Here is a 22,269-nt window from a genome sequence, read left to right as displayed (position 1 = left end):
AGGGAAGGACCAACACATTCCTAGAGTAAAGAGCCATTACAGGCTATTACGCACAAAGGTCTGGAAGCAGCCTCCAGTTCAGGAAGCCCTTAAACTACTGATTACTGGAAACTGGGACTGGAGTATGTCAGGGGAAGGATCACCCAATTTGTGCCAGTGCTTCTCTAAACACTTGCTACTGGCTGTTGTCAGAAAGGGGATACTGGACCAGACAGATTATTTGATTTGACTGAAGTTGGCTCCTTTTATATTGAATGCAAAACATTTGGGAATCTTAATGTTGTGGTGAAATAGTTGGTGTCCCGTGGTCAGCTCAAAAGGAGGACATTACATGCCCGGAAGGCAAGCTGGGAACATCAGGTTGCAGGAGCACTCTGTGGTCAGCAGAGACGCGTGGGGAAAACTTAAATAATGCCAGAGTTTAGCCAGTATATTTTGTCATGACTTTCATAAGCACCAAATTGCAGGAGGGAAAACCACCTCCAAGCAAACTCGGGTGCATATAAATTGTTCAGACGGTGTGCAGGTACTGTCTGGCCTTGTACAGGGATTTTCAAGTTGTGGCTGGCAAGGCTACGCCTGCCAGCTCTCGGTGTTTATCTACAGTGAATATTCAAAGAAAAGCAGAGTTATTGTAATTTAAACATTGTTATACAAGTGCCTGTCCTTTTCTTGGTAAATAATTATGTTAACTTTAAGGAAAGACTCCTAAAAATCTCTCTTCTAGCAGATGTCCTAGCCATAGGATCTGTCGAAACCAGTCTCTGTTTTGATGATCTCTCAACCTTACAGCTGAGAGTCTACCCCAGTGGTAACTTATGCCCCTATGAAAAGGATGGTAATAACCCCAGCCTCAAAGGCAGCAATGCCAGCACCAGTGACAGCTAAAATGACACTCAAATCTGTTAGCCATGTGCAGCACTTAGTCTTTCATTTCCAAACAGATTTTTATAACACTTAAATGAGCTGCATGCTACTGACTAATTGTCTTTTGTCGTCTTTGAGGATTCAGGCATAACTATTCAGTCTAAACAACTCATTGGAGGATTTTTATATGCCTTAGGTGGAAGAAAAGGCTCAGTAAAGCCAAAGCCTGGGATATAAACTCAAATCCCCCCTAATCAAATATGTATCCTTTGATCTAATAAGTAGGTTGAGTCTCGCCTGACTTTTCAGCAAAATGAAAATGTAATGCTTTTTAAAAGAAAGCAGTTACTATACTTGAATAGCTTGAATGTCTGATTGCTTTTGGTTTCCAAGACGGTCAACTGCTCTGTTAAAAAAATTTTCTTAATGGTATCAAGTATGGAGTTAGTATCAGATAGTTTTGTTTGTTGGATATTTAATGACATACGCGTGTATATGCACCCATTCTTGTTCACAGTGGTGGTGTTAGCTGATAACATCTACTACAAATTACTGCTTACTCAATATGAAAAAGTAATTATCAAAATACAGCTCATTACTTATCATGTGACATTTCCTTGCTGTTGGTTGCTACATCAGCAAGCTGGCTGGTGTGCCTATTTTAACAAAGTTGTGGACTTCATAGTCTGAAGAATGGAATATGTAATGACAGCACAGATTCACTATTTTGTCTTTTTATCAGGGGAACAGTGATTACTTTTGCTTCTATGCGGAAGACTGTCGAACCTGTGTTTTCATTCATGCGCTCAGGACAGTGGAGATGAAATTGCTGGGAAAGATAACTAAAAGCCAGTTGTGTTACCTTGCTGCTGGAAAAGTGCCAGGTGGTGTAATCTGTTAGTTAAAGGAATATGAGATATGATCACCTGGATACTCAGTATCTGGTTATCAGATTTGTGATACCTTCCTTTTCCCCCATTTTCCCCTCCCTTGTCTGCCTTACAATTAGAAGGCCATGTGTTTGCTCTTTAGCCTGACCTTTTTTTTTTAAATGGGAAAGGCTTCTGCAGTTCATGCAGTGTGTTTTGACACTGTGTGTCTCTTTGTTCTGAGACAAAGTTCTGATAATCTGTGTAGAAGTAGGCATTTTTAGCTTGCCCCTGTGCCTAAGGGTCACTTCTGTCTGGTTCATGGAAATTTGTGATCCTGAGATCATTTTAAGGCTTTTATGTTAAAACAAAGGTGGGGGGGGGGGAAAAAAGGGCATTATTGTCATGCCTCTGTTTTGTGTGCTTCTCAGACAAAGCCATAAACCCAGCTTGGCTGCAGAGGAAGGGCAGGCTGTTGGCACAGAACTGTGCCAAGTCTCCCCCAAAAGGCTTATCAGCCTCTCCTCACTTTTAAAGGAATGTGTGCCAAGTCTTAGGTTCTGCTTCAGGGGGCTTGCACATCTCTAATTCTGACTTGAAATAGTATCCAAGGCTTGATTCTGAGATGTCTGTAGCTGTTCATTAGGCATATTTACCTTTTAAGTCTGCTGAATTTGCCTTCCAGCTGGAAGCCTTGTCCTCAGACTGGTCATATAAATTTGTTCCTAGGAATATTCATCACAGATTTTGCTTTAGTAAATTTGCTTAGTGGAAGCATGCAACTTTACAGGTTTTATTGCTTGACAGGTAATAGGCTGTAAGCAGTGTTGGCTGAAAATGTTGGCATTTTTCATCAGATAATAATTAGTTGCCAACACTTTATTATTCAGCCACCTTTGCTTAAGTACTACGATAGTGGGTGCTACCTTCTTCTGTTATGAGGACAGGACTAAGTAGGTTTGGTTATCACTGTCAGTGATGCAGGGTGGAAAATGTGATACTGCCCCATTTCCACCAAAACAAATTACCATGTTATAAACCATGAATAGACACAAGAATGTATTTGTTATTAGTACTTCCTAAACACACTAGATAGTTACCCATGATTGCATGGAAGGAGACTACCAAGTCTTGGACAGTTTTGGGGAAAAATATATTTAAAAATACTTTGTAGTTTCTTGTGATTTATTTCTTTAAGGCCTTAATCTGGTCATTAGAGACCAGAGAAGATATGTATTTTATATTGTACTGACATATATGGCATAAAGTCTTTCTTACTAAATTGTTCTCTCCTGATACATTGCCAGGTAGTGAAAGTCTTTTCCTTAGGCTCCTTCCCTCTAATAGGTTTTTGTCAAATGCAAAATATTTTGGAAAAAACCCTTAATGTCAGTGTCTTGCTCATGTTAAGTGGAAAGAGGACACTGGGTGATCAGAGGCTGATGTTAATGTTCAGAGTGGTTCATTCTACGCACAGGAAAGGGAATTTAAGAGATTCTGATTCAGCCTACTCAATTTTTCCAGATGTGCACTGTGAGCAGTGAGGCTTCCAAGCTCTTTTACTGTGGATATATATTGCGCTGTATATTTTCAGGGCCATGAAAAGATTTATTTAACATATGGCTGACCTGGATTGTCATCAGTGGCTCAACTGACCTGTATTGCCTTGGGACAGCGATAAGATTAGGAGATGCTATAAATAGCTGTTGCACTGTGGGAGTGGTATCACAGAAATGCACTTTACACAAACACTGTCATTTCACTTTGTGGGGGTTGAGTATATTCGGCTTACAAAAGGGGATCTCTCCTTGAGATGTCTTTGTCCTCTTATGAATCATTGCAGCTGAAGCTGTGAGATTGTTTTGGCCACTGCCATCACATGCTAAAACACACAATGTTATGAAGCTTTATGAAATCTACTGTCCATGTGCAGCTGAGCTTTGTATCAGCAGTGTACTGGGCTTCCACCTGACAGCTCCCTATTCGAGGCTGATCCAACAGGGCTGGGTGCCTCTAGAGAAACAGGTAGTGGATATGCCCTCAGTTCTTGTGGAGCTCCGGGAGGGTTTCTGGTCACCATCTGTGACTTCTGAAGAAGACCATACCTGTGCCTCAAGTGCTATAAGAATGATTTTGGACCAAAAAGGTAGAATTGAAATATGAGTGAAAAGAAGCTGTAATACCTCAAGGGATGCTGATATGATCAAAAATGTAGCAGTGTATGACTCCTCTTCCTGACTTAAGTGGTGTCCCCATGTCTTGTTTTATGTAGTCGGATGCTGAATGAATGACTTCCCAGCCTATAAACTAAGTAAAAGCAACAGATGTGGCGCTCTTTGTATAAACTCATATTTCATTCCTCCAATAAAGGCTGTTTGGAACTATGCATAAATTGATTCTGCAGGTTCAGCTGGTATGTAAGGAATAGGTGTAATGAACAAGGACTTCACTGAAACTGGCAAACAGAACCATATGTAGTCCACTGGACTTGGTATTTCAGCTTAGTGCCAGATGAGTAACTGATCTTTATTAAACAGTAATTTTCAGTGATCAGATTACTTGATTCTTTTCCTAAACTGCCATAGCAGGAGATGGCATTCAAGCACCATTTCACCCAAGCTGAAATTAGATGCTGTACTGCCTCTTCTGATTTCTGGGTAAGGGTGGGATGGATAATTATGTTGGGTAATTATATTGGATATACACTCCATTTATTTGTTCTTTTCTTTTCAATTTGCAGGAAAGCAATCTCCAGGTCAGGCCTCCAGCACTTGGCTCCTGTGCATTCCCTCAACATCGCAGTCTCCAATGGACCTGTGAAGGAACCAAGGGCGGCCTTAGAGTGGACTGTAGGTGTTTGGTTTTTTGGCAGTTCATTTGAGCAGTATCTCTGGCTAGTGCGCTCTCCATCCTTAAGTCAACATAAGACATTGTGTTGCTATTGGAATTAGTGCTGGTCATTAGGGACATGCTTCTATTATGAAATGAAGCACAAGGCAGAGATGTGAAAACCTGTGGAAACTTGAGCGGCACAGGACAGAGCTATTGAGATTTTTCAGCCTGGGACTGCCTGGCTACATTTGCTCACTGCCTTCTTGGCAAGGTCTGCAATCCAAAGGTGATCTGATTTTAGCCCAGCAGGGTTCTCTACCTCTGCTTGATGGGCCAAAAATTAAGGCTGAGGACACATGTCGATTTGGCTGAGTCTGTAGAGTAGGTAGTGGAAATCTTTGATCACGATACTTTGTAGATACGGCTAGATTTCTTCTGGGCCTAAGCTGGCTTTATAGACACAGAGAGCATATGCTTCCATCCCTCCCATCTTGCTTCTCTTATGTTTCTAGGCTAGTTCAGAAGGGGCCAGTTTAGGACTGTCTAGAATAGAATATTTCAGTTGGAAGGGACCTACAACAATCATCTTGTCCAACTGCCTGACCAGTTCAGGGTTGACCAAAAGTTAAAGCATGTTAAGGGCATTGTCCAAATGCCTCTTAAACACTGACAGGCAGGAGGCATCAATCACCTCTCTAGAAAACCTGTTCCAGTGTTTGACCACCCTCTCGGTAGAGAAATATTTCAATGTCAAGTCTGAACCTTCCCTGATACAGCTTTGAACCATTTCCATGCACCTTCCATGTTGTTATGCACTGGTATGTGCTAAGAAGGTGAGCCTTAGGTCAGCAGGTGTCACAAACATCCCATTTAAAGCAAAGCATACAGTAGATCTTACACTTGGCTATTGGTAAAGAACTCGGTACATGGCACCAGGCACCTGAGTGGCTTTTAGGTGAAGATAAACCATAGCCATCAAAACATGTTATGTTTATCTCTGTTCTCTATATCAAGACTGAAAGGTTTTCTAGATGGTGTGCTCTGGTTCAACCCCAGCTGTTGCACTTAAAGTTTAAGTGGATGAAATTTTACAGGCTGTGCTGCAGGAAGAGGGATTAGGTTCACTATGGTGTTCTACAGTAGCGTAACACAGAGTGTTAAAATGCATTTGAAAGCTTGCATAGAATCCTTTTGGAAGAGCTTTGGAGAATACCTTGATCTTTTGCTTCAGTAGAGTATTAAAACATGTGCCTGCTTTGAATCATCAGTGCTGTTTAGTAGAAATCTGAAGGATCAGTCACATATGTGAAGGGTTAGGCACTGGCTAAATTAAACACCTTTCAAAATTTTACTTAGGAAACAACAACAGCAACAAAGCCCTAAAACAAAAAACCTAAACCCCAAGACCAACAACCACAATTTAATTCAATAGTGAGTTGTCTGCTACTCATTTTACCAGGTGGTTCCTCATGTGATCCCCATACCTGAATACTGCAGGACTTGATATAAGTTGGTGAATATTGATTAAATATTGTGGGTTTTAATTATTAGGGGGTGTGTGTGTGCATATTTTTACACTTTACTTCCTGGCTTATGGTTTAGATTTTTGATCAGTTCAATTTCTCAGCTGTTCCAGCCTCCCAGATTGGGGTTGCTGCTTTACTTCACGCTTTGACTGCAGAAGGGAGGCAACCCCATGGCATGTAGGGAAAGGGGCAGGATTAGTGAGTGGAAGACATCTACAGCTGGGAAGAGCCTGTACTGACCAGGTGTAGTAACTGGTGAATGTGGGGAAAGAGGCATTTCTCAAATCTGAGATATGTAGAAGAGATAACAGGGAGGTGGTTTGGAGCTGTGAAGATGATGAAATGGACCAAAGTTTATAATGACTAGTGAATGTCAATAAAGAAAAAAGTTAAGTTTTAAATACTGATGTTTAAGTCCAGAGGTGTATTTGGTAGAGTGAGAAGATGTTTGGATTAAGACATGTTGGAGCCAGACAGAGGATGTCTTTGTATTTAATCACTGGAAGGCAGCAGTAATCAGTGCATATTCCATCTCCATCTATATCATCCTACTCTTCAGTATTTCTGAGGATGATTCTCCAAGGACCCATGGTGGGAGATCTTTCCAAAGTTGAAGTGACATGAACATAAGTTGTGATTTGACTTTGCAGTAGAAAACATTTTCTCCCTGTTTTCTTCACAGTAATAACTGGAAAGAATTCCCTGGCTATAGTCTCAATTTTTGGTAACTCCTTGCAGGTTATTTGCCATTATCAGATGGTCTTGTGAACAGGACACTGATTCAGAGTGGGGTTTCCATTCCCTGCTCTGCCACTTACCTCGTGAGTGAACTCAGATGAGTTGTTTTGCCTCTCAGTACATCAGCCTCTCTAGCTGTAAAATGGAGGTGATGATTCTGATGTCTCTTAAGACCTTTTACGTAAGAAACAGTATTGCTTTATTATTGTTGTTGCTACTACCTATCATCCCTGAGGTTTCTTTTCCCTAACATACTTATAAATGCCCAGTTTCATCATATTTGCTACACCTAATTCAAGTTAGCTTGTAGCTTTGATGTCTAATTTAATGCTATCTTTTCACAGCAGGGCCATACAGAATATATTCTCTGGAGTAGCTGATGTTATACCCAGAGTGGAATGTAGAATATGCCTTTCCAAAAAGGAACCACCTTAAATGCCTATCCTTGTGATATGTTTATGCATAGCCCCTTCTCCCACCCTCACCCATTTTAGGCATCACTTCCATGGGATAAATGATAAAGCAAGCAATTCTAGCCCAGATTTTTAAGTGCAGACTGTGCCTGTGTACCACTGGGGATCTAGGTCTTTGTGTATTTACATACTGCCATTTGCTCCCAAGGAAAAATAATCATAAGCTTTTGTGCAAAGTCATTCTGTAATTTCCTTTTAAGTACTGCTTTCTTGCTCTTGCTTTCTTTCGTGCCTACAAAAATCTTGACAGCCACTAAGATATTACTATGGTGAGCTTCCCACTGGCCAAAAATGTCTCATTTTGTTTGTCTGTAATGCATTTGTCTATTGATGCCTATTTCTTGCCTTCTCCTTAGCAGGCGTTTATGGCCCGTGACCACAAGACTTAGAACCCTAGTTTATGTCCCATAGGAGGCGTTTGAAGACATTCAGCTTCCATTCTTGGAGTTCAATGAAAAAACATGAGACTCATCCGTGCTTTGTGTTCTGTGAATGCACAGTTAGAGTTGTCTGGGTGCAAGTTGAATGTTTTTCAGATGAGAAATACTATAACTTTATACCATAAATTATATGTATTAAAGAAAAAAAAAGTCTTATAGATCCTAACAAGAATAGAGTGCTATGTATTTGAGTAGAAGTTGAAAACTGGCATTTGGCAATATGTGGAAGGAGAGTCAGGCTAGCCAGAAGGATTGTAGAAGGCACTAGCCAATTGCACATGAATGGGGTAAGGAAAGCCAGACCTCATCTGGAGTTGAATCTAACAGGAACATGAAGGGCAGCAAGAATAGTTTCTGTAAGCATATCAGCAGCAGTAGGAACACTAGGAAAAATGTTGGGTCATGTCTGAATGGGACAGGGGATGTGGTGACAAAGGACATGGAAAAACCAATGTGCTCAGTGCTTTTTTTACTTCTGTTTTTACTGGTAAGACCTGCCTTCAGGAATCCTAGGGCCCTGACACCAGTGGCTGAAGCAAGGAAGACTTAGCTTTGTAGAGGATGATCAGATTATGGAACGCTTAGACTGAACATACAGAAGTCCATGGGACTCAGCAAAAGTGCTGAGGGAGCTGGCTGATATCATTGCAAGAACAGTGTGTTGTTGGCTTTGAAAGGTCATGATGATCAGAGGAGGTTCCTGAGGACTGCAACAAAGCAAATGTCAGTCCTGTCTTCAAAAAGGACAAGGAGGAGCATCCAGGGAACTACAGATTGATCAGCCTCACCTTCATTCCTGGGAAGGTGATGGAGCAAATTCTTCTGGAAACCATTTCCAAAAATATTTATAAGAAAGTGATTGAGAGTAGTCAGCATGGATTTCTGGAGAGGAGATCGTGCCTGACCAACCTGACAGCATTCTATAATTAAATGACTGGCTTGATAGAGGAGGGGAGATCAATGGCTGTTATTTTGACTTCTGCAAGGCTTTTGACACTATCTCCCATAACATCCTTGTAGATAAACCGATGGAGTATAGGCTAGATAAATAGACAGTGAGGTGGCCTGTATCAGTGAGGTATTTATAATTGGTGAATGTGACTTTGCAGTGAGTCTGTTGCATTATATTCTGTGTCTTTTTGGCATTAGCCAGTACTGCTGTCCACTTACTTTCATGGGCAGTAAGTGTTTGTAAGTGCCTAGTGATATACTACACTTTAGATAATCAACAAGCATGTTAATATGTGTTCTACATATGATGAAACATTTCCCTCATTAATCTAGACAAATCTATTTATTTTCCATGTGAATGGTTTGGCTTCTGTATCATTAATTCCTAAAAGCTATACTAATTTTTACACTGAAGGATATTTCCCTTCTATTAGAGTGTCTGCAAGACTAAGTTTTGTAATTGGGAACTGAGTATTCAGTTGAAAAGAGATGTACGTTATCAGATGCTCACATGAGAAAGGAGAACCCTGGGGTATGTGTATCCAATTAGCCACAAAAAACCATGTAGAGGTGCTGGGAGCTTTAGTTCCATTTATTTAAGTAGTGATGAGTGCAAGCTCCATGCATACTTAAAAAATTGCTGAAATTTTGTGTGCAGATGACACAGAAGCAATGTGTTAGTGCAGCTTTGCTGTTTCTTTTTTCATCAGGGTTTGGGAACTAATACTCTTTCCGGAGAGATCTAAAGAAAAAAAGAATTAGGTCTTCATATTTCAAAATGGTGGTGATGTCTATTTTTTTCAGCAGTATAGAGATTGTAGTGGTATTACAGAAGGTCCCTTTCTTGAAAATAGGTAGTTTTTCCCATTGATGCCAAAAGGATTGAAGTTAAGTGGCTGTCAGCCAAAATAATGGCTCATGAGAACATAGGGAATCATCATCTCAGTATATAGCATCTGGACATTCCTCCTCCATGAAGACAAACGTTGTTATTCTGCTTCAGCATACAGCTGATGGTGACAAGAATCTCAGAAGCTCAGCAGAGAATACAGGAGTGGGCAACAGATGCAGGGATGTTGGAAAGCATGATGGGGGAAAGGAGAATGGCAGAAAAAGCTAGAGAATGTGGTGAACCTAGACCTAAAAGTTGAACACCCAAAAAAAGTTCTGAAAGTTGGAGCCTACATATCTTCAAGTTTTCTGAAGTAGTGCTGTAGTACGATATCTCTGTGACGTTTTGTTTTGGTTTATGTCCACATATTATGTTTGTAATAATTAGAGAAAAGATTACTTCTACATGAAGAATATTCCCAAATTAAAATGTGCTAAAGTGGAGTTAAAACTGAGAATATATATCAACAGAAAAACATTTGGGACATTACTATTGCTGCAACATAGCATTACAAACTCTGGAATTTCAGAGTAAGGGTAAAGCATAACCCAAACATGAGAGAAATACATTTGGGAAAAAGACATCCAAACAAACTTGTTTCTGCTCAGTAGTGACCATATAAAGAAAAGGGCTAAAGCTAGTAATTTTTGCTTACAAATATGTTTAAGTTTAGATTGAGCACTAATTTTAAATTAATCATAAGTTTGACCCAACTGTATATTTGTCAGAAGAGTCATCATCTCTAACTGGAGTATTAACAATGGGAAAAATTTCTTAATGGCTTATTTTAGAAATCTGTCTTACATAATTTTTTGCAGAACACCGGTCATGGCAGGAGTGGAGGAGAGCTCTATACCTCCCATTACAATTGGAGTCACAACTCCTTTGAATTAGAAAGTTGGGCTGACTGGTGTATTTGTTTGGCTGAATATCTATAGCTGCTTGACATGGCAAATTAAATTTCTCAGGTTTATCTGCACTGCTTTTGAAACCATGCTGACTGCAACTGAAGAACAGTGAAGTATGGAGATACTTAAGGTCTTTAGAAAAATGGTAACCCTTGCTCTGTCATTTAACCATGCTGGGGCACTTAAGAGAAGAAACCTAGTTGAATTAATGAAATGTGCACAGCAAGTTATGATCATGCACATGTAATTACCTCGTTCTCAAACTCCTAGTCCTTGAATTCCTATTTCTTTCATTTCCGGGAGGGGCTGTATGTGGTTTTTGTTTCATATGCAATGAATGTTTGCTATACTGAAATTTATTTTTGTTTGCTAGTAAGGTGGTAGCAGATCAGGAGCAATCAAATGGGAGGTCTCCATCTGGGAGAGCATATTGAGTATGTGTGTCCCCTGTGAGGCAGGTTGCATCTGCCAGGAAAGCACTGCTGCCTCCGCTTCAGTGAGCAGGGGCTCGTTCTCTTCGCAGGACACAGAGTTCACACACTTGCAAGGGCTGGGAAACCAGACAAGGAAACAAGAGTTCCCAATTCTCTTTTTAACTGCAGAATGCTAGGCTGCACTCATTGCTGTTTTATCCACGATGATGGACAGTATCCCTTTTCTACATAGCAAGCCAAAGCAAAGCATGTCAGCCTAAAAGCATGATTTGACAGATCAGCTAAGCTGCAATAACACTGAATTGGTAACAAAAGCATTAGTCCCACTGAACCCACCTTTAACCCACCACTCCTTGTGTCAGATCCAGCAGTTATGTGGTCACAGAGTGAGTCATTTTGTCTAGCTGATTTTGTAGATAAGTTATTATTTTTTTTTCCTATCAGTTGAACTGATTCATGTGTAGCTGAGAAGAAAAATGGCAAGAGCATGAGACGGTCTAAGGGGTCAGGGACAGAAAGAGGACAACTGCCTGTTTAGTAGCCATTTGCTCCTAAAGCCAACATAAAAACATCAAGTAGAAAATAAAACAAACTGTCAAATTATTTATGAAAAGGTTGCTGAACTCAAAACTCTTGTGGAAAAATATCTGTGTCAAAATATACAAGTGATGATGTAGCCTTTACTTTGTTTTAGTGTTGTGTTAAACAGGAGCTCGTACTAAAGGTGATCCCAGTGACCTCTGTGAATTTATGTGTTGGTAGATGGAGTACCCTTTTGTTCAGTACATTGTGGAATACTGCCTGTAAATTTTGCAGTAGAAAATACTGATTTGATGAAGTCAAAATTCTGCATAGAAGTATATTTATTTTTGTCAAAATTTCCTATTAGAATTGAATGAACAATTGGTCTTGGAAAAGGTCAACGCATTTTCCTTTGACTATATAATCTTGATTTTCATCAGTGGCAACATAATTTCTCATCATATAAATGACAGTGCCCTGTAAAATTTAAAACAGTGAAAATCACATAACTCCCCTGATCTTATTGAGACAATTGACAGGCAAAGCTTTTTGAGGGAGGGCATTTCATCTTGGGAATTCTCAGCTCTTTGCTCTGATTCAGGATGAAAGAAGATTTTTCAAATAGCAGTTTGCTGGAATTGAAATTCTGAGTTTTTGCACACAGTGCTGTGAAATTGGCAGTAGGTATCTGGAGGTATGCCGCTTATACCAGATCAGGTAGTCTTGTCAGAACTCTTATCATAGCATGAGCTACAAAGGTCATCCTTGTGGACTACTTACAGATCTTATTTACACTGGGAGGTAAAGTCAGACATGTGAATCTATGATATGGTCTGGAACAATGGAGAACAAACTCAGTCTAAAGTAGGTTATGGAAACAGGCCATTTTATCTTTAGAAATCCTGGATGGCAAGTTATGTGGACGTGGTCTGAACAAAGGGATGTTTAATCTAATTTTTAATGTAATTTTGATTCCTCATTAAAAATTGTGTCCCGGGAGCTGTGTGCTTTCTTACTTAGCTTTCATAGTTGATTCTTCCTAAACATCTTTTATAATTTATAAAATTTAGCTCTGGGTTATAATGTTGAGTTAGTGCTGTTTCGTCAGAAGAGAATGTGCTCATGTCAGACACTCTTGGATGAGCTCATATCCTCCTGCTTTGGTCCTCTTGTCTGGCTCCTCATAAACTATACAGGAAGTTAATATGTTGGGCAATACTGTGGGCATAGTAATTTTATTAGTATGATGTGACTAGGTTTCCATGAAGTGCTGTAAAACTGATACAGTTCTTGCCAGAGAATTGCCTTAATATAAGGATAAACTTCTGAAGGGAAAGAATTTACAATCTGAATAATTTACCATCTGAGTAAGGTTTGAAGAATTTCTTAAGCTAGTTGAAGTCCTTAAGAGCTATTTTGCATTATAAAAGTGCTGAAAAGCCTCACCTAAACTATCATGCACTGAACTGTACAGTTTAGGAAAATCTCTGTTCCAGGGAGTCTACCAGTTCAGGTGGACAGGCAGACAAAAGGATGAGAAGAAATGAAGGTATAGAACGGTGTGCCACTAGATGAAGATTGATCAGGATGCTATGGCAGTAGTCTGGAATCCAAGTCTCACTCTCATCCAGCCCCTTGTGCTGAGGGATAATATTGAGTCTGACATCAATGGGAACATTTCTGATGAAGTTAGAAGACCTGTGGACAGGTAGACCTCTCACCAGAAAAATAAAATAAGTTGTTCTCATTCTCTTGAGTTATTTGAAGTAAGCACCGTAGTTGTGGTAAGCACCACATGCAAACTTGCATAGGTCTTGGCTGTTGTGGATGCACTCGTACTCCAGAAGGCAAAGGATTTTGCCACTTCTGCTTCTCTGCATTACCGAAGAAATCCGCATGGCAAGCGAAGCTTTCTCATTTCATCACTTTGAAACTGTCAGTGGTATTTTAAATAAATTATTTTAACCAAGATGGCTATTTCAGAGCATCCTGCTGTCGGACGCCATCTGTTTGGTAAGCGTCATCATTTGTGACTTCTGCAGTGTGGGAACCAAATGTCAGAGACTGTCAAAGCGTTTTCCATCATGCTCTAATTCTGGCTGAACAGAAATCCTGTTTATTCACTTTGCTTAAGTAGTGTACAGTAGATTTCTTAGGCTTTTTAGTCAAGCCAGGATTGCAGTCAAGTAAAAACTGTGGTCTTTCTACAACCAGATTTCCTCAGAACAAGAATTTTTATAGAATTAAGGTATAGATTTGGTCAAATGAGGCTGTCAAAGAAAAATCAGATGTTAGTCTGTTAATCACTACTAATTTTCACTGTTCTAGGCAGATTTTTTTGAGAGTGTTCAGTTGAATGTATCATTCTTCTAGGTATAAAATTAAAGTCTGGTCTCTCCTGGCCACTTAATGTTTTGTTGATGTTTTCATAAACATACAGTGTTGATCCAGCCATTTTAAAGAAAGCATTTTTCCATGTCTAAAGTTTCCTGTCATTCTAAAGCTGTTGTCAGTATGTTATTTTGCACTTCTGGGCTGGGTTCTCAAATTTTGGGCTTCTCCAATTGAAAGTTCAGTAGTCATGTTTTTGTTTCATCTCTCTTGATTTTCTGTTCCTTTGAAATTCTGTGTACATCTCATGCTTATGAAATCTAGAGTCTCAGTCAAACTATGCAGCATGTGGGAAGAATATAGGCGAAGTTTCACTGAACTGTACACTAAAATACTTTGGTTCTGATTGGTGACACATCATTCATTGTATCATCAGTATCCTTTAAGCAGGGGTGGTCAGCCAGGGTAATACTGTTATGGCTTTGTGTTGTAGAAAAACAACAATGTGTGATTGTAGTTTAGTTTTTTTTCCTAAATTTGTGGTGAAAAATCAGATCTCTCTTTTTTTTTTTTTTTTTTTTTTTTCTTCCCTCTCTATACTCATGTGGCTGAATTTCACAAACCAGATTAACAATCATCTTTTCTCAGGAAAATGCTGTGAATGGTGAGCATCTGTGGCTGGAGACAAATGTTTCTGGGGACCTCTGCTACCTGGGGGAGGAAAGCTGCCAAGTCAAATTCTCAGTGAGTTATTTTCAGATTTACTTCTCTTTCTGAGGTAACAAGTCTGACTTAAGACTGATGCACTGCTCAGATGCTTGGGAGCTCGAGTTGTTTGCTGTGGTTGATGCTTGTGTTCCAGAAGGAATGCACAAGGGGCATAATGCTTCAGGTTAAAGACTTTATTGCTTGGGGGGAAAAAAGCCCCAAACAATTTTGACTGACCCAGGTTATTTACACAGTGAGAATGGATGTAATGAGTCACTGTATTAACACGGTAAGGGGATAAAAGGTTAGAATATTGAGATATTTCAGAAACGTTCAAAGAAAGCCTATTTTATTTATATACACAAATATATCTCTTGAGAAGAGGGTCTGATCAAATTTTTGTGATTTTAATCACTGCAATGATTTGAAGTGAATTTTCCAGGCTCTTGAATGCACCCACCAGCAATGAGTGCATTCATATTTGAGTGTTTGGCTTCTCTTATTTGAGAATATTCAAGGTTTGCCTTCTCCTGTTGAAGCTTTTCTGCTGTGTATGAAAAAGTTTCTTTGGATTGGTCTCTAAGCCATGTGTGTCTCTTCTTTGACTGGGGAGTCACTGTTATGGTTCCAGTCTGGTTCAGCACCTCCTTCACCTAGTATTTCAGTTCAACTTCTTCAGCGGAACAGGAGAAAAAAAAAAACCTTCTTATATTGGTATTTAGGAAACCTGAGTGGGGAGGATCCTGTGTTCAAGCTCATGCTTTGAATCAGTGCTCAAGGGAGCATCCTGGCCCTTGGACTACAAAATGTAAGGGGAGTCCCTCTTCTCAGGGGTGTTTTTTGGATACTGCCTGTAATTCTTCGATAACATCTTTTTGCTTTTATTTGAAAAAAACCCCTTCAGATTACTTGATCCAAAGCAAAGCATTTTGATTCACTAATCACCCCATTTTTGGGGGCATTTTGATCCAAAATATTAGTGCTTTCCATAGCTCCAATTTAATATCCATCCCCCATAACTTCTCAAGCAAACTATTTACTTTATGGTGTATAACGTCACGGCCAAGCCCGGGAAGTCTATGCCTGCTTACAAAGAGCACTGAAGCAAAGTCCCAACAGTAACAGGCTGCTGACTGTGGGATAATATTCAAGGAAAGTGTCATTGTGTGTTTGCCCTCCACTTGGTAAATGCTGGAGACAGGATTTGTTTGGCTGAGTGGACTTTTGGTCTTACCTGTTATGACTGTTCTTCAGTTCTTAATAGAAGTTTGCCTTTCTAAAACTGACTAAATACTTCCTCTTGAAAGTAGCATGGAAATTTAGTAAAATGTTGCATATGATTTGCAAGGCTGTGTCTTAGCTTTAGAGGTGTATGTCTAGGAGTTGGAAGGACTGTTTGCAGTAGCTGGTGAATTAGACCCACTGACTTAAACTTTTATCTGGGAATGTTGGGAGGGATCTTACATGGTGACAAGCTTTTCCAGCCAATAGGCCTGGAGATTGCAGAGTCATATTTAGGAAGCAGCAGAGTTTAAAGTTGCTCAGTTCTTAATTGCCTGGCCTTTGCTTGATGTGACTGAGATTCTTTCCACTTTTAGGTACTAGTGTATTGGTTCCCTTTGGGGAAAGCGATATCTGTTTATAACATATTACAGCATATGGGACTTTCGCTAGTTTAAGAACCTAGACATGGAAATGGAAATCCAGATAACTTTAGTTGTGGCTGGTTTAACCTGATCTGTCAAAAGGCTAATGCTTTTCCGTTTGAATCTTTTGAAGACACTGTATCTTTCTATGCCTGTCCTGGTCTTCCTTTGACTTAACTCTTTTGCATGTAGACTATTTAAGATTAAATGTTTTCAGTGATGAAGTTGTGAGAAATAATTAATCCATAGATGCTTAGACTTTGCATAAAAGCCTATACAGAACATTAATTCATGATCTCTGGAATATGGAGTTGACATTTCATGATAAATTAAACAAGTTTAGAAGTAATGGAAAAGATTGTGAGAGGCTAGTAAAAATTCAGACTATAAATGGTTGTAACTACTTGCAATACCACTAGCATTCAAAAATCATGAGAACAATTTAAAAGGCAAGATATTTAAAAAAAAAAAATATCTGCTTGTAGGGTGTTACCTTTGTTTGGTTTTTGCAGTTTTTCATCTTAGCTATCAATTCCTTTATGTTGTCTCACTCTTCTTGGTAAAAGGAGATTAAAAACATGCTTAATGTTAACAAGTCACAAAGCACATGAAAGCTTAGTCTGCTATACAATGTCATGATTCTTCAGGTGAAACATTAGAACATCACTCAACATACATGTGAACGTGTACAGTTAGTGTGTTTCTAGATAGAGACTCATAATTATATGAGACTCAGTATAATAAAAATTATTCTGTGTAAGCCAAAGCTGTGTTCCTTGTTTCTTCTTGAGTTTACAATATATTGAAAATTCTAAAGAAATAATTTATTAGAGATTTAAATAAACATGAATGAATTGAATGTAAAAATCTGAAACAAATCAATCTCAACTTACCATGTGTTTATAAATTTTCTGTCCCTTAAGCACCAGTCTGTAAGTTACAACTTCTATGAAAATTAATTCCATCTGTTTTATTAGATTGAGTATGTGCAAGAAAAAAAAAGTAAATATTCTGTTTCTCCTGGATGCATTCTCTTGCCTTTGATATGCTTTGGCCCAGGGGATTCAATTGAGTTATTTTAAAAGCTCTACTGAAATTAATAAAACTAACCAGCATAATTAGGTTGAGAATTTTCTCCCTGCTGTAACATTTCATAAGCATTTAACAACATTCTGTGAGAAGGTTATCATTCTCTGCTAAATGACCCAAGTACCCAAGTATTTTTCTGAAAGGCAATGGTCATACCTATCAAATTAAACATTATATGATAAGCATGAAATGACATACTCTTCTGAACTGGTCTGAGTTATCGGATTTGTATGTATGTTTTTTCTCCTCTTTTCACTGGCTCTGCTCATCGTCTTTGTAGGCTGCTCCCTTTTAGAGGGATGATCTGCCTTGTTAACAGCCTTATCGGCTACCTAAAGGGAGCCTTTTCCTTCTAGTTCTCAAGCTGGAGTACTGTGGCTCTGTCATTTTCACAAAGTCCCATTCTTAACTGGAAGAGCTTCAGACCTTTTTTCAATATATGGAACAGCTGACAGCACCAAGAGAAGAAAAAATATATGTTGCATAAGGAGCGAAAGATCTCCTGTTTCACAGCTGACTTTTTTTTCCTCCTGGAAATAGCACACCTCCATGCACACACGTTTCCCTTTTCCTCTTGCAGAAATCTGCTCTGCGGAGGAAGTGTGCTGCCTGCAAGATTGTGGTCCACAATGCGTGCATGGAGCAGTTAGACAAGGTAAGACATTGCCATCTTCTGGAGCCTGACGTGGAAGGCACTCGTTTAATTCTTTTACTGAGGTTTCAGTCCAGAAAACACCATATGCCAAATTCGGTTTTCACAGTTGCTTTAACAATACATTTGATTAAGAAGTTGACTAAAAATTCCATCTTATTTTAAAAAATACTTTCTTCAAACCCTGTGAGCCATTAAAAAATCCCCACCACCAACAAAAACCCATGTAACGCTTTCACATCTTTTATGTTAACCATGTAATACTTTCACATCTTTTATGTTTAAGAAATAATTTCCCTCTACTTCTAGATTGAAAGTTAAAGCTAGAAGATGCAGTATCCTATCATGTACAAAATTGGCCTTTCAAAATTCCTTTACTAAACCCAGCATAATTCATCTTTTGACAGCTATATTTATTACATGCAATGCAGCATAGATGCTACTATGAACATTTTTTTACTGTATTTACTAGACTATACTGTTTTCTCCTCAAAACTTCAGCAATTAAGCTCTTGTTTTTAAAATGGAAACCATCAAAGTTTTCCTTTATAGAACCATTATTTCTGTGATCATCTGTCCTGCTTCTCAGTTCCTTCAGGGAGCCCTCATCACCCCCAGGTGCCTATAGAATGTCAATCACTGACTTCAGTCTTCCCATCAGTGATTTGTCTTCGTTATGCCTAACTGGTAATGTGTTAAATAACTCTCCCCCAACCTTTTCGTTCTTGGTGGATATGTGTAAAGAAATATGAGTGGGAATTTTCCCTATTGATTTCATTAGAGCTTCATTTTCACTCCTATATGTTTTGCAATGTTGTTCTTCATAAATGAAGTTGATGCATAACAAATTTATAGCAGCAACCCTTTGGAAAGAGTTTTTTTCCTTTCCAAGTATTTGGACTTGTGTTGACAAATGTCACAGTGATTGCCATAATACCAAGTTGGAGAGATACCATTTCCACCCCCGATGCTTTTACCCGCAGTGAAATTAGCATTAGCACACGCTTTCAGCACAAAATGCTACCAGTGAATTTTTCATGACTTCCTTCATCATCAGTAGTGCTGACTCTCCATAGCCCAGTGAGCTGGTGGCGTTGTCAGCTGGAGAAAATGAGCACTTAGATAAAACCCATTCTGTTGAGCTTGTTTATGCCATTTTGGAGATCATGAAATTTACCTCTTGGCAGAGGGTTGTTATAAAGTCTGCATCCCTCTTAAACCCTGTGGAATTTAAAACTGGTACGTAAGTCTTCTGCTTGGACCTCTCTGCAAATGGGTAAATTGTAAGTAAAATTATATATGCTGGGGGTATTTTCAGTCTGCCATGATTCAGCAGAGAAATGACAAGTTGGAATTCCAGGTGAAAAGCAATGGAAGAAGACTAATACTGCTATGTCTTTTGTTTCTTCTTAAGTAATAAGTATTTTGTTTACTACACCCCGGCCCCCGCCCCCCCCCCCCCCCCCCCCCCCCCCGAGCTATTATTTTGAAGACTATTATTAAATGAGGGAAGACCTTATTTATATACGAAGGGGGAGGATTGTATTTAACTTTGGGGAAACTCAATCATTCTACCTTCATAACAAAAGCATAGCTGTGCAATATCCTTAAGTGTTTTATTCTTTGAAGGATAGTCAGCTTAAGCTTGAACCTATTTCATTAAGTGCATCCTTACCTCACATATCCTTTGGCCTTTTCTTATATCTCTCTATTCTTCAGTATATAATTTTTCTCTCTACATTTCCCCTGCTCTTATTTCTATTGATTTTCTTAAAATATTTTGTGTGGGTTTTTTTCTCATAGGACTCCACGGTTGTTTGTTAGATGCTTTTTTCCTTCACCTTCCTAAAAATGTTTTCTATTCATGGAAGGTCCTGTTGTCCTATTTCTTTCCTCTGCCATCTGAAGGAGGCAACAGCACTGCATGAGGCAGTACAGTGCTCCCCAAATGGTTTGTGGTTGGGGAGGTGGGTAAAAGCAGCCTGAGCTAAGCAGAAGGTAGAAATTTAGAGTAATTTGCACAGTTTGTGTGAATGAAGATTTCTCTACAGATTTTGTTTATGAAGACATAAAACTGGGATGTGCAAAAAGGTCTTACAGAGTTAGATTTCCAGTTTCTATTAACTTTTGTGACCTCATCTTAAGTCCACTTTGCTTGCAAATGGTCTTCAGAAAAAAACAGATGAAGCGATTACCTTCTAGGCATGGGGGAAACAGTTTAAATAGTTGAGCAGGCAGCAATAGCATTAGTGAAGATGAGGGCTGTGTAGTGATCTAGCAAGGAGAATTATTATGGTATATGAAGAGATCTTCTGTCATCCAGGTAAGTTACCTTGTTCAGCTAGTGAAGCTAATATTTTAATAGATAATAAGTATTTTGGAAGTCTGTCCTTGGTCAACAGATTGGAATAAATTCCCTCTCACCTCACTTTCAGCTCTAACAGCTTTATTTTAATACCAGATTAATTTTCGCTGCAAACCGACTTTCCGAGAAGGAGGCTCTAGATCTCCAAGAGAAGTAAGTAATGGACGAATGACGATTGCTTTTCATTTGATTTGTGTGCTGATCCACCTGGTGTGAAGCTGCAGCAGTGCTATTAAGTTCAGAGGAGACTTAAGAGTATTGGTTCTCAGAGGGACGTATTCTCCTCCCCAGAATAAATGTAAAATGAATTCTAGCTGAAGTACTCCATTACTTAGACTGACAGAAACCATTTCATCTTTGTTGTCTCTTTTTCTATTGATTCAGCTATTCTGTATTCTTTTCTTTTTTGGTAGCATTTTTTCTTTTCCTCCTGAGCTTTGAACTAGTATTTTTTTACTTTTTCTTTATTTCCTTCTCCTTCCAATTGCCTCTCCATTTTTTTTCTACAAGTATCTCTAGTGTCCAAAGATTTTTTGTAATAAAAAAATCACACGTTCAAAAACCTTATGATTTGCCTCGGGCTAGTGTATAAATTCAGCTTCTTTGAAGGTGCTGGGTATTTATTATTATTGATATATTAATATAGCTGTCTTACATAGAATGGTTTGTGTTGGAAGGGACCTTAAAGATCATCTCGTTCCAACCCCCCTGCCATGGGCAGGGACACCTTCCACTAGACCAGGTTGCTCAAAGCCCCGTCCAACCTGGCCTTGAACACTTCCAGGGAGGGGCCAGCCACAGCTTCTCTCGGCAACTTGTTCCAGTGTCTCACCACCCTCATGGTAAAGAATTTCTTCCTTAGATCTAATCTGAATCTACCCTCTTTCAGTTTAAAACTGTTACCCCTCCTCCTATCCCTGCACTCCCTGATAAAGAGTCCCTCCCATCTTTCCTGTAGCCCCCTTTAAGTACTGCAAGGCCACTCTAAGGTCTCCCCAGAGCCTTCTCTTCTCCAGGCTGAACAACCCCAACTCTCTCAGCCTGTTCTCATAAGGAAGGTGCTCCAGCCCCCTGGTCATCTTTGTTGGCCTTTGTTGACCTGCTTGAACAGACAGAAGCCAGTGTTTCAAAAACATCTCTTAACTTTTATAGTTGATTTGGTGACCGGCTTGCTCTTAGCAGAGGTAGCTCAATTCCCTGACATATCAGTGGCTCAATGTTCACTGGTGTAACAACATGGTGCAGGCAGACCCCTTCTAACCCTGTTGCCTGCACAGAAGCAGGGGTAGCAGTCCTGCTCACCCTCCCATCTCTTGCCCACCTCTTGCTGCCATCCAGGATGTAAGTAGTCCAAACAGGGAGAAAAGACTGCTTCAATGACTGCTTCTTCCTCCCCTCCTTCCGTTCTGCATTGACTTGTGATTTTTTTGCATTATAAGGCTGTATTTCAAAGCAGAATAGAGCAGGGCCCTACATTGTGACTGATCACAGCAATGTTTGGGCCCTTCTGTGCTCTGTATTTAGGTGATGATCATCTCTGCATCTTGTATTGAACTTCTTTTTTTTTTTTTGTAGAAGAGTACTAAGAGAGTAGTTCTGGTCGCATTTCAACATGGATAAAGAACCCTTATTCCTCCTCCAGTTTTGGTGGTGTCTGGGGTTTCCTGCAGGGACTGCTGCATTTTGCTCCAGAAATGATTGCATTGGCTGAAGGGACCTTTCTTTTGGTGTCTGTAAACCAATTTCACACAGATGGTACTGCTGAGTGCAAGCTGCCGTTACTTTCTATAACATATCTCTTTGTCCTCCTTTTGCAGAACTTTGTCCGACATCACTGGGTGCACAGGCGGAGGCAGGAGGGGAAATGTAAGCAGTGTGGAAAGGTAAGATTTCCAGTGCACCCACATGCACGACACTGGGCTCTTATGAATTCAGGGTAGCCAGGAGGTCCTTCTAGCCACTGAAATTTTCCTATTCTAAACACTTGGCCTCTCTTAAGGGCTGATGACAAGCCTGATATTTTGAG

General features: G+C 39.5%; 1 protein-coding gene across 4 annotated transcripts in view; it reads left to right on the top strand.

The window, feature by feature from the left end:
- Positions 1-22,269, top strand: part of DGKI (diacylglycerol kinase iota) — a 221,565-nt gene that overhangs the window by 75,438 nt on the left and 123,858 nt on the right. For all 4 annotated transcript variants that reach the window (XM_074871781.1, XM_074871780.1, XM_074871783.1 and 1 more), the window contains exons 2-6: positions 4,477-4,585; positions 14,432-14,527; positions 17,807-17,881; positions 20,340-20,396; positions 22,061-22,126. In XM_074871781.1, coding sequence (XP_074727882.1) covers positions 4,477-4,585; positions 14,432-14,527; positions 17,807-17,881; positions 20,340-20,396; positions 22,061-22,126 — 403 coding nt within the window. The remainder of the gene's footprint in view (positions 1-4,476; positions 4,586-14,431; positions 14,528-17,806; positions 17,882-20,339; positions 20,397-22,060; positions 22,127-22,269) is intronic.

Source organism: Strix uralensis, chromosome 5 (assembly GCF_047716275.1).
Source record: "Strix uralensis isolate ZFMK-TIS-50842 chromosome 5, bStrUra1, whole genome shotgun sequence".
NCBI lineage: Eukaryota > Metazoa > Chordata > Aves > Strigiformes > Strigidae > Strix > Strix uralensis.
This window is presented reverse-complemented; position numbering and strand designations above follow the sequence as displayed.